The sequence below is a fragment of the Drosophila kikkawai genome, chromosome 3L, assembly GCF_030179895.1.
Source record: "Drosophila kikkawai strain 14028-0561.14 chromosome 3L, DkikHiC1v2, whole genome shotgun sequence".
Taxonomy (NCBI): domain Eukaryota; kingdom Metazoa; phylum Arthropoda; class Insecta; order Diptera; family Drosophilidae; genus Drosophila; species Drosophila kikkawai.
The window spans coordinates 25,096,777-25,108,874 of NC_091730.1; the positions used below are offsets into that span (position 1 = coordinate 25,096,777).

Consider the following 12,098-nt stretch of genomic DNA (forward strand, 5'->3'; position numbering starts at 1 on the left):
ACAACAATAAACCGCCAGAGGGTGCCGGTCGATGGTGGGACGGAAGGGTATGGTATGGTCGGGGCTCATAACCGAGGACAACGCCACCGCCGCCGACAGGAAAAACTCATTGAAAAGTTTTTCTTTTTTACACTTGGCGTGCTCTCCCATCCCCCATCCAACTCCCGCACCTAAGCGGTGTATCGAAGGAGGAAGTTTTTAATTTTGTATCGCGCCACTGCCAACTCTGGCTTATATGCGACGAACCTGGCTACGCTATTTCAGGCACTCCTGTTAGATAGGTCTCACTTTGCGATGGTCAGGATTGGATTTGATATCAGCCAGAGGAGTTAATTCTGCTTTATACCTGTGCTAGGATCACTTTAAGCATTGAAATCAGTGGTGAATGGCATTAGAGGAATGCCTTTTCGAGCTGTAAACCAATCACTTATTTATAGAAATTCGAAGCACACAAAACTGTCGCCAAAACTTCACAACTTCAGCCTATTTGCGAATTCTTTAGAGTATGGTCACCTCGACTTTTCACGACTTCTCTTCTAAGGACAGGGGTCCTTGTTGCTACACGCGTACCGTCCGTCTGCCCTCGCCGCTGCCCTTTGTTTGCTCCTGCGACTATTACGGGTATTTCCTTTGTGTAGGTCGCCGGCATTGCGTTTTCTGATATTTTTTCTATTTCTCCCGGTTTTGTTTTGCTTCCACCATTTTTATATAGCCAAAGCCCGCTCGCGCGCCCAATATATATAAATTATTGCATAAAGTTTGGCGCTAAGTTGCAAAAAGTTTCCTTTTCATTGCTGCTGCTGCTGCTACTGCTGCGGTGGTGGCGGCCGGGCGGAGCAGGCTGAGGCAGCGTGAACGACACACAATAGTCTATAAATCTTTATGGTCAACAGAGATTACATGGGCCCAGACGCGGCGAAGAAAGCCTTCATGTAGTTTACTGCCCCTGGCAGAGGCCCTCCCCTCCGTTCCCCTTTTGGCCTTAGAAGCTTTTTAGGCGCTGTGTGCGTTGTTTTGATTTGTGTGCGCTCCTATGCCAGCTGTAGTGGCAGTTGTTGTGGCTTTTCCGATTGTTACGGCGCGGATCGAGGGCAAAGCAGGCGGGACGGTCTGAACGGGGCGGGAACGAAGCATATGGCCATAAAAATGCGGTGCAGACGTGGTAGATACTAGATAAATCATGCCAAAGCCCGAAAAGTATGCAATTCTGGCGGCGAATGAATAGAAAATTCTTGTAAAAATCAGCACCGGGAATCCCCCAAAAGGAGCAACAAAAGCTTGCAGCAAATATATGTAGCAATAGTTCTCTCGGGCACACCTTTAATTGCTTAAATTGTTCTCGTTCCGTGCGACCTTCGACGAACGACTCGCAGTTCGATTTCTCGTGGCCCCATAAACAACTTTTCAAAAGTATAAAAAAGGAAGGAACGTGTATAGGTTTACCGTTAGGATCATTTTACATAAAAATGCAATAAATAGCTTCAACAAAATTTATGGCGCCTCCGGCGGTAGGACGGGGAGGAAGGATTTAAAGGACTGCCCCTTCTGCCGCGCCGGACTCACTCGTAAATGTCAAATGTCGTGTGCGCTGGGCTAAGGGCGCCTTAAAGTATGCTTATAAATTGCTCTAAATAGCAATTTTGGCTGCTCCCACCTCTGCTTCTGCCTCTGCTCCTGCTTTTGCTCTTGCTGCCACATTTCTCGTTTCAAGGAGTGCTACAGCGCCGAAGCCGAAGCCGGAGCACTCGCTCCCGGTGTCGTGTCATTTGTTCGTTTTCTTTATTAGTGTCATGTATTTTTATAGTTCAAAGGACATTTGAATGATTGAATGAACTGTTTGTGCCCCAACCAGCTGCCCCACATCCCATCCCATCGCTTCCCCGGGGTGGCTTGCTTGACCGAAAACGAGTTGCGCGCATGATTTCATCCCTTCCAGCGACGGGTCGCCCTTACGTGCGGTCAGCTCCTGCTCCTACTCGGGCTCCTGGTCGATGTCCTGGTCAGCGGCGGTCCCAGGCACGTTTCATCATGGCCAGCTTGTTGTTGGTGTGGCGACTACATCAAATAACGACTATTGACTACGCCTGTGTGGCGCTTCGTGCCGTCGTTTCCCTACCCACTCTCTGCATGCACGTGTAGGGTTACACGTCGCAGCTCGCTCCCTGCTCCTCGCCCTTGCTCCTTGTAGTCCCCTGACCCAGCACCATCCCTCGCGAGACTCGGTCGCTGCTGATGATGATGTTGTCGCCAGTGTCGCCATCGTCGCTAGAGCCATCATCGACATGGCCTGCCATCGCTGGCGATGACGAATGAAAATCAATATTTATTAGATTACTTTCGAAATTTTATACGAAAATAGAATTTTTATGACATTTTTTCTTCTGGTTTCGCCCTGGGCTAACTTTCCGTGCTCTTGGGCGTGTTAAAGTGTTTGCAATAATCAATTTTTGGGTAATCTGAGCGCCAGCTCTGCTCCAGGCTTTAAAGCGGCTGTCAGCCGGTACATGTGTGTGTGTGTGTGTGTTCCTTTAAGGATGAAATAATGTTGGGGCATTAATGCGACTCCCCGAACGTGCGCTCTTATCGGCCATCATATCTAGTTTTAGTTTATTATGCTTTCCACCCCAAAACTCATAATGACTTAATTATACTCGCAATTTAGCCAATTTTATATCCCACTCTCTGCCGTATCACTTAATATTAAACCCGTGTCCTCCCTTGTCTATCTTTGCAGGTAAGTTGCCATCATCCATTAATACCACCAGCCATCAAATTAGTAAGTACACAAAACGAGCTGCTAACACTTTTTATGTGCGTCTTTAACTGTATGCCCCTCTATCTTGCAACCGTTCGGTCTCCATCCCACCAATACATGTGTGTACGGGAATATAAAGCAAATGCATTTTAGTGCCCTCAGTTGACCTCGTTTGGGGCTTGTTTTTATGGCTCAGGCGAAGCCCAAGCGATGATGCTACTCACGTGGCTCGAAACTAAAAGCTCCCCCGAGTGCCTCCTGCCTCTTTACTCCTTCCTCCTTTCTCCTTCCTCCTCCTGGTGCTATGTAGTTTGGGCTGGGCTCGTCCCACCCCCGGGAGTCACTTAATTATGAAGCTGCACATGAAGTAAAACGTCATAAAGCGTCGAGTTGAGTTGCGCCGAGCGGAGTTCGGTCGGTTGACTTGGGTACGAGTGGCATCATCAGTCCCCGGTTGTCTGCCAGAGCCTCTTCCATATTCTTTTTACAAGGCCAGGACGGGGGCGGTGGCTTGGCGGCATTCTGCAGTTAATTTTCCGTTGCTAAATAAACTGTTTATGGCATTTATGCCGAAAATTTTTGGCCAAAGCAAGAGGCACAAGGAGAGAGGGAAATCCCCGAATGAAGGATGACGATGATCCATGTGTGTGTGTTGGGAAAATTTTTGTATAGCAGACACGGGAGCATTGCTCGGCTTCCTGTTTTCTGTATATAACGCCTCTGAGCTGTGATTTTCGGACATCTGAGAGAGCTTGAAAAAGATATTACTTGATGCTTGATTGAAACGCAAAAATTGCCCCAATGGGCTTGTTTTGGCTATCGAATACATATTTTTTGGGCAGGGAGGAGTCTCCTGATCTTCGCTAGAGCTCCGGAAAACGACGACTTTTGTGTGTTCACTGACCCTTCACTCATACACGACTGCACCACTCACACCGACATAATGAATATTTACATTTTATGCACACTGTGCACTGGGCACACCCACTCTTATACATACCACGAAACTCACACACGCGCCTTTATCCACTGACAATTTGGCAGTCACCGCAATCATAAAAATTTCCACTTCCAAGGAGAGAGCTGGTGGGAAATGAAGCCAGGACCCGTCAGTCAGTCGCCTCTGCGCCTCATTTAAATGCAAATTTTTGACGAGCGGTTTTAACGTTCTCCGCCACCCCCGCCGACGTTCCCTGGCGCTTCTCCGCTGGCGGTGAATGAAAACATTAAAATTAAAAATAAAAAATGTAGTCTGCTTTTAGGCAGAGCTCTCGGGGTATGTTTGTATATGGTTTGGATGGATGGATGTATGTGTGTCTGAGGGGTGCCAGCGCTCGTGAGAATAATTCAAGGTGATAGCTTAATTGAAATATGCTTTTAGGCGCTTTGCCACACCCCGCTCCCGCTGCTGCTTGCCTCATTCGTCCCATTCGCCTTCCATTTTGCATACTTCACTTTGTTGTGTGTGTCTGGGTGCATATTTTATGAGGCTGCGGTCCACCACTGAAACCCACAAAAAGCAAGGCATCGAGCAGCAAGAGCGGAAGAGAATCTGAATCGGAATAAAAAACTGAGCCGAAGCTGCTTAATGTTATGCAAAGTGTTTGAGCCTGCGGCATGCGTAAACCTACAGAAAAGAGGGCGATGGCGATGGCGGAGCGGGCGCCGGGACAGGTGGAGCGGTTGTGGTTCCTGGCGAGGTGGGACGGAGACACGCCTTTAATTGTTAGCCATTTCAGTTCTTATTACAGTTTCAATTGACTTGGGCCGGATGTTCAAGTCGGGGAAATTGCTAAAGGTAAATTCGGTTGAGAGAGGGTAGCACGGGGTATGCCTGCTGGAGGGTAAAGTACGCTTTGAAAGGGCACTGCCGATGGCTTATCAGACCGTAATCCCTCTCGGATCCGCCATAAACATTCATATGCATAAATTTGACATTTGGCTGCTCCATAAAAATACACCCGCCCAACAATACCGCTGGGCCTTTTGGCAGGCAGTCTCCCCGGAACCCTGAAGCACCGGAGCTGGGGAAATTTATGCACATAACATCCACTTGACTCCTGCGCCAGACAGCATGCTCCTGCAACTCTCTACTTGAGCCAAATGAAGAGCGACAGGAAGGAGTTCAGTTCGAGCAGCCGGGATCTGGTTTGCAATTTACAAATTGCGCAAAGTCGAAAGAAAAACAGAGCGGAACAATAGCAATGCTGTCCCGCTTATATTTTATGCAATATGCCACACCGCGTTTTATTAAGCAAATTACAATGAACGGGCCCCTTAAAGATTTGGGGCTCGGGGAATCTCGGCAAGTCCTACTTATGACCTTGGCAAACAGCCTAACGCCTGACGCCTCAGCCCGAGCCCGGAGCCACTTGGAAAACAAACCCAAGTCAGCTCGCATTTTGCTGCTCTTAACGCACATTTTCATATATAAATTATTAATTTCGCATGCCTGCCTGGCCCAGTTCAGCTCGGTTTCCCCGGGCCATCCCCAGATGGGGCACAGGACGAAACCGCACGCCCAAGCAGGCGAAGCCGAAGGATCAGCCAAGGCGGCAGGAAAGCAAATAAGCAGACGGGCGGGCGAGCGAAATGCATTTTGTGCTCCATTAAATAATAAAAGCAAACGTGGCAGAGATAGCGTCTGTCTCCGAGTTCTTTCCTTTGTGTGTACACAATAAAAATCTCACACGAAGCGCATAAAAATAAAGCAGGAGATACCCCAAGGAGGATACTCGCTCTCCACACATCTTATCTAATGGCGGAGTCAAAGCCCCCATTGTGATTTTTAAGTTGCTAACCTTTATGCGGACGGGAGTTCGAGTGTTCGGGTGTGCGAGTGTTCGAGTGTGTGGGCGGGGGGAAAGTGCATAAATAAGTAAACAAATGCCTGTCGCTTAAGATTACATGGCAAATAAGCTGGCGGAGATGCGAGCCAGAGCAGGACAACATTTGAATGCCGGCAGAGGAAACCTCGCCCGTTTACTTACTTATTCATAGCCAGACCTGAGCGGGAAGTGTGTGTCTTGAGGGGGCATAAAAATCAGCATAAACAGCAATTGTTATGGGCTGCGAATGAAGCCCAGATCATCCAAGCTCCGAGCGCACTTCTGTTTCGGTGTAAATTACGCAATTTTAGGCCGCAAAAGCACGCAAATCAAATCAGGGGAGAGCTCTAAGAGCTACAGGATAATGCATCATCGATCTGTAGACTGCAGCTTGCGAGAGGTCACAGCAGATAACAATATTTTATATTTTAATTTAGCTATAAATATGCCAAGTGCTCTGATACGATTCAACTCCGGCTGAAATCAGCTTAGAACAACAAGGGTTGGGACGAGGAATGCTTGATTAGGGGGAGATCTGCGCAGGCTGTTTGACACGCACGTGTCCTTGCCAATGACAAGGGAAATTTTACAACTTTCAAGTTTAATTTGCCAAAAGTAGCAATCAACCAAGAGCCAGGGCCAGAAGTACAGACGCTGAAGAGCGGCCGGAGAGAGGGTTGCTTGTTGAAGAGCCGGGAGGGTGGTTAGGTGAGGGCCAACCCTTTCGAGCTAATTGCTTGGAAGTTGTTAAATGTAAAAATTAAAATGTATAAAATGTGTATATTTTATATTAAACAGAGGAAGGACTCTGCCACTGTCAGTCTCACTCACTTTCCCTCTGCCCCGTTCGCTCACTCATTCAGTGATCCAGTCATCCAGTCATTCAGTCATTCATTTATTCAGCCAGAACGTAGCCTGTTTTATGAGGTGTTAAGTGGGCTTAAATTAAAAGTGGGCGTGGGCGGAATGTGACGAAATGTTTGCATATTTATTTAAGTTATGGCGAAGGCGAGAGGCAGCAGCTTTGGAGAACACTCGTGGGCTCTGCCCCGGTAGGAGTCAGGGGCGGACGAACTCGAGGGGTTGTTCTCTCATTTGAAGAGGGCGACACAGACTTGACTTTTGTTTGTTTTCCGTTTGACATGAAGGAGCCACATGTGCGTGTTATAAATTTATATTTAATAAACTTTCGGCTTTTCAAGACTCAAGTGGTATCAGAGGGATACAAGCCGGGGATCCGATGTGCGAGGGCAAAGGACAAAGGACAGAAGACAAGTACGAGTGCGGTCCGGAAGGTGAAAACGAGTCAGTGATTAACTGGGAACTGGGTGAAAGCTGCTAATAAACATAGAAGGTTCCTTATTAGATTAAAATGCGACAACAGGCATTGTTACCAACCCTTCGTACTCAGGGCTATGTCTATGGCCACATATCTCCTACAGATAATCTATTTATTCATGTTCCTAAAGGACATTTCTGTATAATTCTCGCACATTGCACTTTCCCACCGTCTGTAACTTACTTATGGCCAGCCCTTTAATTATATAGAATTATGTTCGGTTGGGCTGCCAGTATTAAAAAAGAAATAAATATAATTTGAAAAAAAAGAAACTTTCAGTAGATTGTACGTTTCTTATAATAATTTAATAATTTTCTTTCTGCACAGTACTTTTGTTCTTATTTTTCAGTGTAGTGTGTTTATATAAAGGTATCCATTAAATAGTGACCTGATAAATAATAAATAATTTCGACCCGGCCCTTTTGAATAGTTTTCCGGCTTTAATTTATGGATATTCCAACGTTTTATATTCCAATTTGAATCAGAAACAGCTTGGTATCCGCTGCTATTCTGGCAGCACTGTCATCTGTGATTATTTCCCTGTAACGTAATGGGAAATCCAGAGAAATCAGCCATGTCAGAGGACACGTGGCAGCATTCTGAGTAACAAAATCAAATTGCTTATTAAAATAATAACAAGGCCAGCGAGAAAAAGTGGACTTTAAACATGGGACGCAGCCAACCCTCGGAGCCAAACTAACCCCAACCATCTTTCGGGAATCCAGCCCGAGGGCAGAAGCAATTACAGATGCGAAAATCAACCCTGGAAAACAAGGCTCAAGGCCATGTATGCCCGCCGATGAAAACTAAATTAACGAGGCTTCTTTAAGCTTAAAGCCGCCCATAAAATACTGTCAGAATCTATGGGACTTTGATCATTAAATAAAGTTGTACCCTTGGAATTCCGCTCTGGAGCAGCCCCTGCCCCTCCATACTGTTGGGTTTTTGTTCTCTACTGCTGGACACGAGAAAGCAACTATTAGTGACCCGAGCGGGACAAGGGACCGGACTAAATGAAATCTAAATTAATACAATTTTCGGGTCGCTACTCCCAGTTCAAGGCCCGGCCTGTACAGTGGGCACACAACCTACCATATCGACAGCCCCCGAGATCAAAGATGTGTTAAGAACTTGTGCTTGCAAGGAATTTGCGATTGCTGGGAACGGGACAGAGGGGCAGGAGCAGACAGGAGGAGGTAAATTGAGACATGGACATGAACCAATTTCGTTCGCATGAAGCCGAGGCCCGGGCAGAATGGCACGGCAAATAGAATAAATGGCAATGAATGACTGAGCAAATGAATAAATGAGAGAAATTTTTGCTTTGAAATTCAAATTTCAAAAGTTGTCATGACATTGTGTTTATGACATTTAGTTGCTACGGCCAGAAAGAGATGACGAGCTGCACAGAGTGGAGTTCGGGGCACAGGGATGTGGAAGGAGAGCACTGCTGCCAATTCTCCTTTTTATTTTAATGTTTGGTCGGACGAGGGAGGGGCTCGGGGCTCGGACGGTTGCATATTTAAAATTGAATATTTGCACGCCTTGAGCATTTCAGATTACAAAGATATACTTCACTTATGCGCACACAAATACAGTCGAGCGCCAAGCATGTGTGTGGGCATATCCTGTTGTCATTTGCATGCGCTCTATGCGCTTGTGCTATTTGCACTGCTCAAAGCCATGTTAAGCGGTTTATTTTTGAGTTGTGTGCTGAGCACACAGAGCTTCCTGCACGAAAATTAAATTTAAAGAGCTTTGAACGGGGGGACTTTAAAGGAGGCATTCTCAAGTCCCTCTGTTATAAACAAAAAATTATGTTATTGTCAGTGCAAATGCTCTTGAGTTGTGTAGCTTCTTATGCCTTATGAAATCAGTATATTTGGAAGATTATAAAAGCTTTATTTAAGCGGTAGAATAGTACATAAAAACGGCATACCTTTTCCTTTAGAGAACCTGTTTAAAACTCAAATCAGATAGATCTCCAGAACGATTTAAACCAGTGATTCAGGGTATTATCATTATTGTTTTTTTCCATATGTATTTTCCGTATGCTAATGCTTTAAAGTTACTTTATCCTCCGCATTGGTTTGTTACTCTGCTTAAGCAGTATCTCCTTTGGTTTTCCACCTGTGCACATATATTTTCATCTCCCCCAAGGGCCGCACTTTTAAAATTTAATATGGAATATGGATTCCCATGATTTCATCAGCCAGCGCCGCTACATAGATATGAGCTACATATCCTGCGTATTTCACAGATACATTTTCAAGTGTAAACACGCCGCTCCCAGCTCGCCGCTTGCTGAGAAACGTACGCGATTGCTATTTACAAAAACACGCTGCCGTATGCCGCACACGATTTTCCAATTGAACTCACACGTGTACACACGGATGCGGAGATACACGGATACGGCTACAAATACAGTGCGCTGCTGGCAGGGCCACGGATGCCGGCACAGATATAGATACAGACACAGATACAGATACAGCTGCAGATACATGCAGGGCCTGGCATTGATGCAGTCGTGCATTCAATCGCTGCGTCGTCACCTCGTCGAGGAGAGTGCGGACCGCAGAACGAGCACTGACTGCCCGAAATCATTTCAAGTTAATAATAAATGGAGCATCATCATCAGACATCAAACCCGTAGAGCAAATATCGAGTATCCTTTTGGTCTGTTTGTGTTTGTGCTTGTGCCGGTGCTTGTGCCTTGTGCCTTGTGTTTGCCTGCCTCCCAGCCTGCTTGTTTGCATTGCCATTGATTTATTTTTTTGGCATGGGATTTTTCAATTTGCTGCAACCCGAGCCGAACCTTCTTCATGACATGTAATGAGCTGCCGCTGATTCCACTCCTGCGGCTCCTTGTGCGGCACGAATCAATTAAAATACGTGCCAGGCATTAGAAGAGAGTGGCGCGCGGAGTGCGGTATGTGGTGTGCGGCGTGCGGCGTGTTGCCCGGAGGAGGCCTGACTTGGCAATATTTCAATCAAGTTTTTTCCAAGCCAGCAGCGTGCATGTGAGGCTGTCCAAATGGATATTTATGCCTATCATGCTTATGAGGAATTCACATTAGGCTGAAAGTCAAGAGGTTGCCAACATGCCAACACAATTGACAGTTGGCCAAGGCGGGGCAGGCTTTGGCACATGGAAAATATGTACCGATGCCCCAGCATACATACATAGATGGGAATATAGGTATATATACTATATAAACTGTCATTCTGTTGACAGGCGGCTAGGTAGCCCACGCTCAGACACCGACACAGACACACACTCGCAAATACACATGAGTGCGTGTTTGTTGCCCTTAACAGACATTTTCACAGTTGAGTGAGTTGCTTGGGCCGAGGCCCCAGCATCCCTCTTCACCCGCTCTCGGGTCCGATCCCTGCTCCCTGGGCCTTATGTAATTTGGAAGCATTTCTAGCGCGCCTGCTGGTATGCAACAAAAACTCTCCACGCCGGGTGGGCGGAAGGGAATAGGAATGCCCAGGGAGCTTCTTCTTCTCGATTGCCTTAAATGTATGCTTTTAATACCGCTCCGTCTGAAGCCAGAGTAATCAATTGGGTCATCGCCCTAGAAGCACAGGCATTTACATGTCGCCAGTGACAAAGGGAAATGAACGCTGTAATGTCGAAAACAATTTTTCCAAAGTAACTTTATCACAACATTGGGCAAACGAAATCAATAATATTCACCTTGTGTGAGATGTCACGGCCCTCTGGCAGACAGTCAGCTGTCTGTTTTCGGGTTAATTGGTAATTTTTGGAAAAGGTTCTGCTGCCCACGTCGAGAGTCCTAAAAGTATTGATTAGCTTTCACTGGGCCCTTCGGCCTGGCCTGCCTGCCTGCTAATAAATTACCAAAACTAATGTTTGTCTGGCCTGACGTTGGCTCGAAGTTTGCCTAATTAATGGCAAACCTTTCAAAGGGCTACACCTTGTTCCATATTTTGTTTCTCCCGTTTTCGTATTCTCCGAAAGTAAACAAAGTATTTTTGTGGGGCAGGACCGGGCTTAGCTGGTCATTAGCATGCGTTAAAATGGCGTTAAATGTGTAACGGAAACCCGGGAAGCCAGCGCAAGGACATGCTCTGCATGGAGTTTCGCTCTCACTTCCTTTCCTTTTTTATAATTTTGTTATAATAAAAATGTCATAAATTTCTCGTATCGCTGCGTGTTTGGGTCCATAGCCTTCCCGCTCTCCGCTTTGTCGGTGTGTGTGTTAATTTTTTTCTAATTGTCCGAAATTTAGATAATTACACGCCATTAATTATTTACATAATAATAACGTTTCTTTTCCTTTGCCTTCTTCTGTGCGGAACGAATACGCGCTTTACAATTTTGTGGCTGACTTGGCTGTGGGCGTGGCCATACGTACATATGTACAAATACGTATATACATATATATTTATAGAGCGTGGGGGCGTAAAATTAAATTTACATAATTTATGACTTGCTCAGCAATGTTCATGGGCGTTGTGTTGCATAATTTTAGGCATTTTTGTTTATTGCGGCGTAAAATTTGAATTATGAATCAGGAACAGCGCCCGCTCCATTTTCCATTGCCCCTGCCCATCCCACTCCTGGCCCTGTCCCTTCCGTGCAAGGGTTACATTCTGAGGTTATTAGTAATTTATTTGCATATTTTGTGCCAGCCCAGGGGTGGGGTTACCGCCGACTGACGGACAGGAGCAGGAACTCAAGTGTCACACGACAGTCAAGTGTCGTGTCTTGAATGAAATACGCTTTGAGTTGGGTTGGGCCTGCCGCCCGCTGCCTGCTGCCTGCCAAGGTGGCCCGCAGGTGCGGGGAAGACGTTACAGCTGACAAAAAAAAAGTGAAATAATCTTAAATAATGGATAAATATCGACTCTCTTACTTGTACTCTTATTATAGCTAGAAAGCAGTTTGGAAACAGACCGAAACAGACCCTTGAAGCTATCAAAGTAATTGATTCACTTTATATATAGTTTTTTCTAAGGTAAATAATTCTTTCCTCTTTAACAAACTCAAGAAGAGTTTACGAAAAATAAGTCCAGAAATCTGTTTACTTAAAAGAAAACCAATAGCTTTTGACAACTCTTCAAGAGCTTTGAAGTCCCTTATGATTTCTGGAGACCCTTTCTACATCGAGCGAAATTTCCTGCCCTTCATGGATATCTTTATCGT

General features: G+C 45.9%; 1 protein-coding gene across 17 annotated transcripts in view; it reads left to right on the forward strand.

The window, feature by feature from the left end:
• The window catches only part of bru3 (bruno 3), a 265,769-nt gene that overhangs the window by 154,873 nt on the left and 98,798 nt on the right, over window positions 1-12,098 (forward strand). For 3 of the 17 annotated variants that reach the window (XM_017181101.3, XM_017181103.3, XM_070284885.1), the window contains exon 3: window positions 2,735-2,776. The exons of the other annotated variants lie outside the window; for them this stretch is intronic. In XM_017181101.3, the coding sequence (XP_017036590.1) occupies window positions 2,735-2,776 (42 nt within the window). The remainder of the gene's footprint in view (window positions 1-2,734; window positions 2,777-12,098) is intronic. 17 annotated transcript variants of the gene reach the window in all.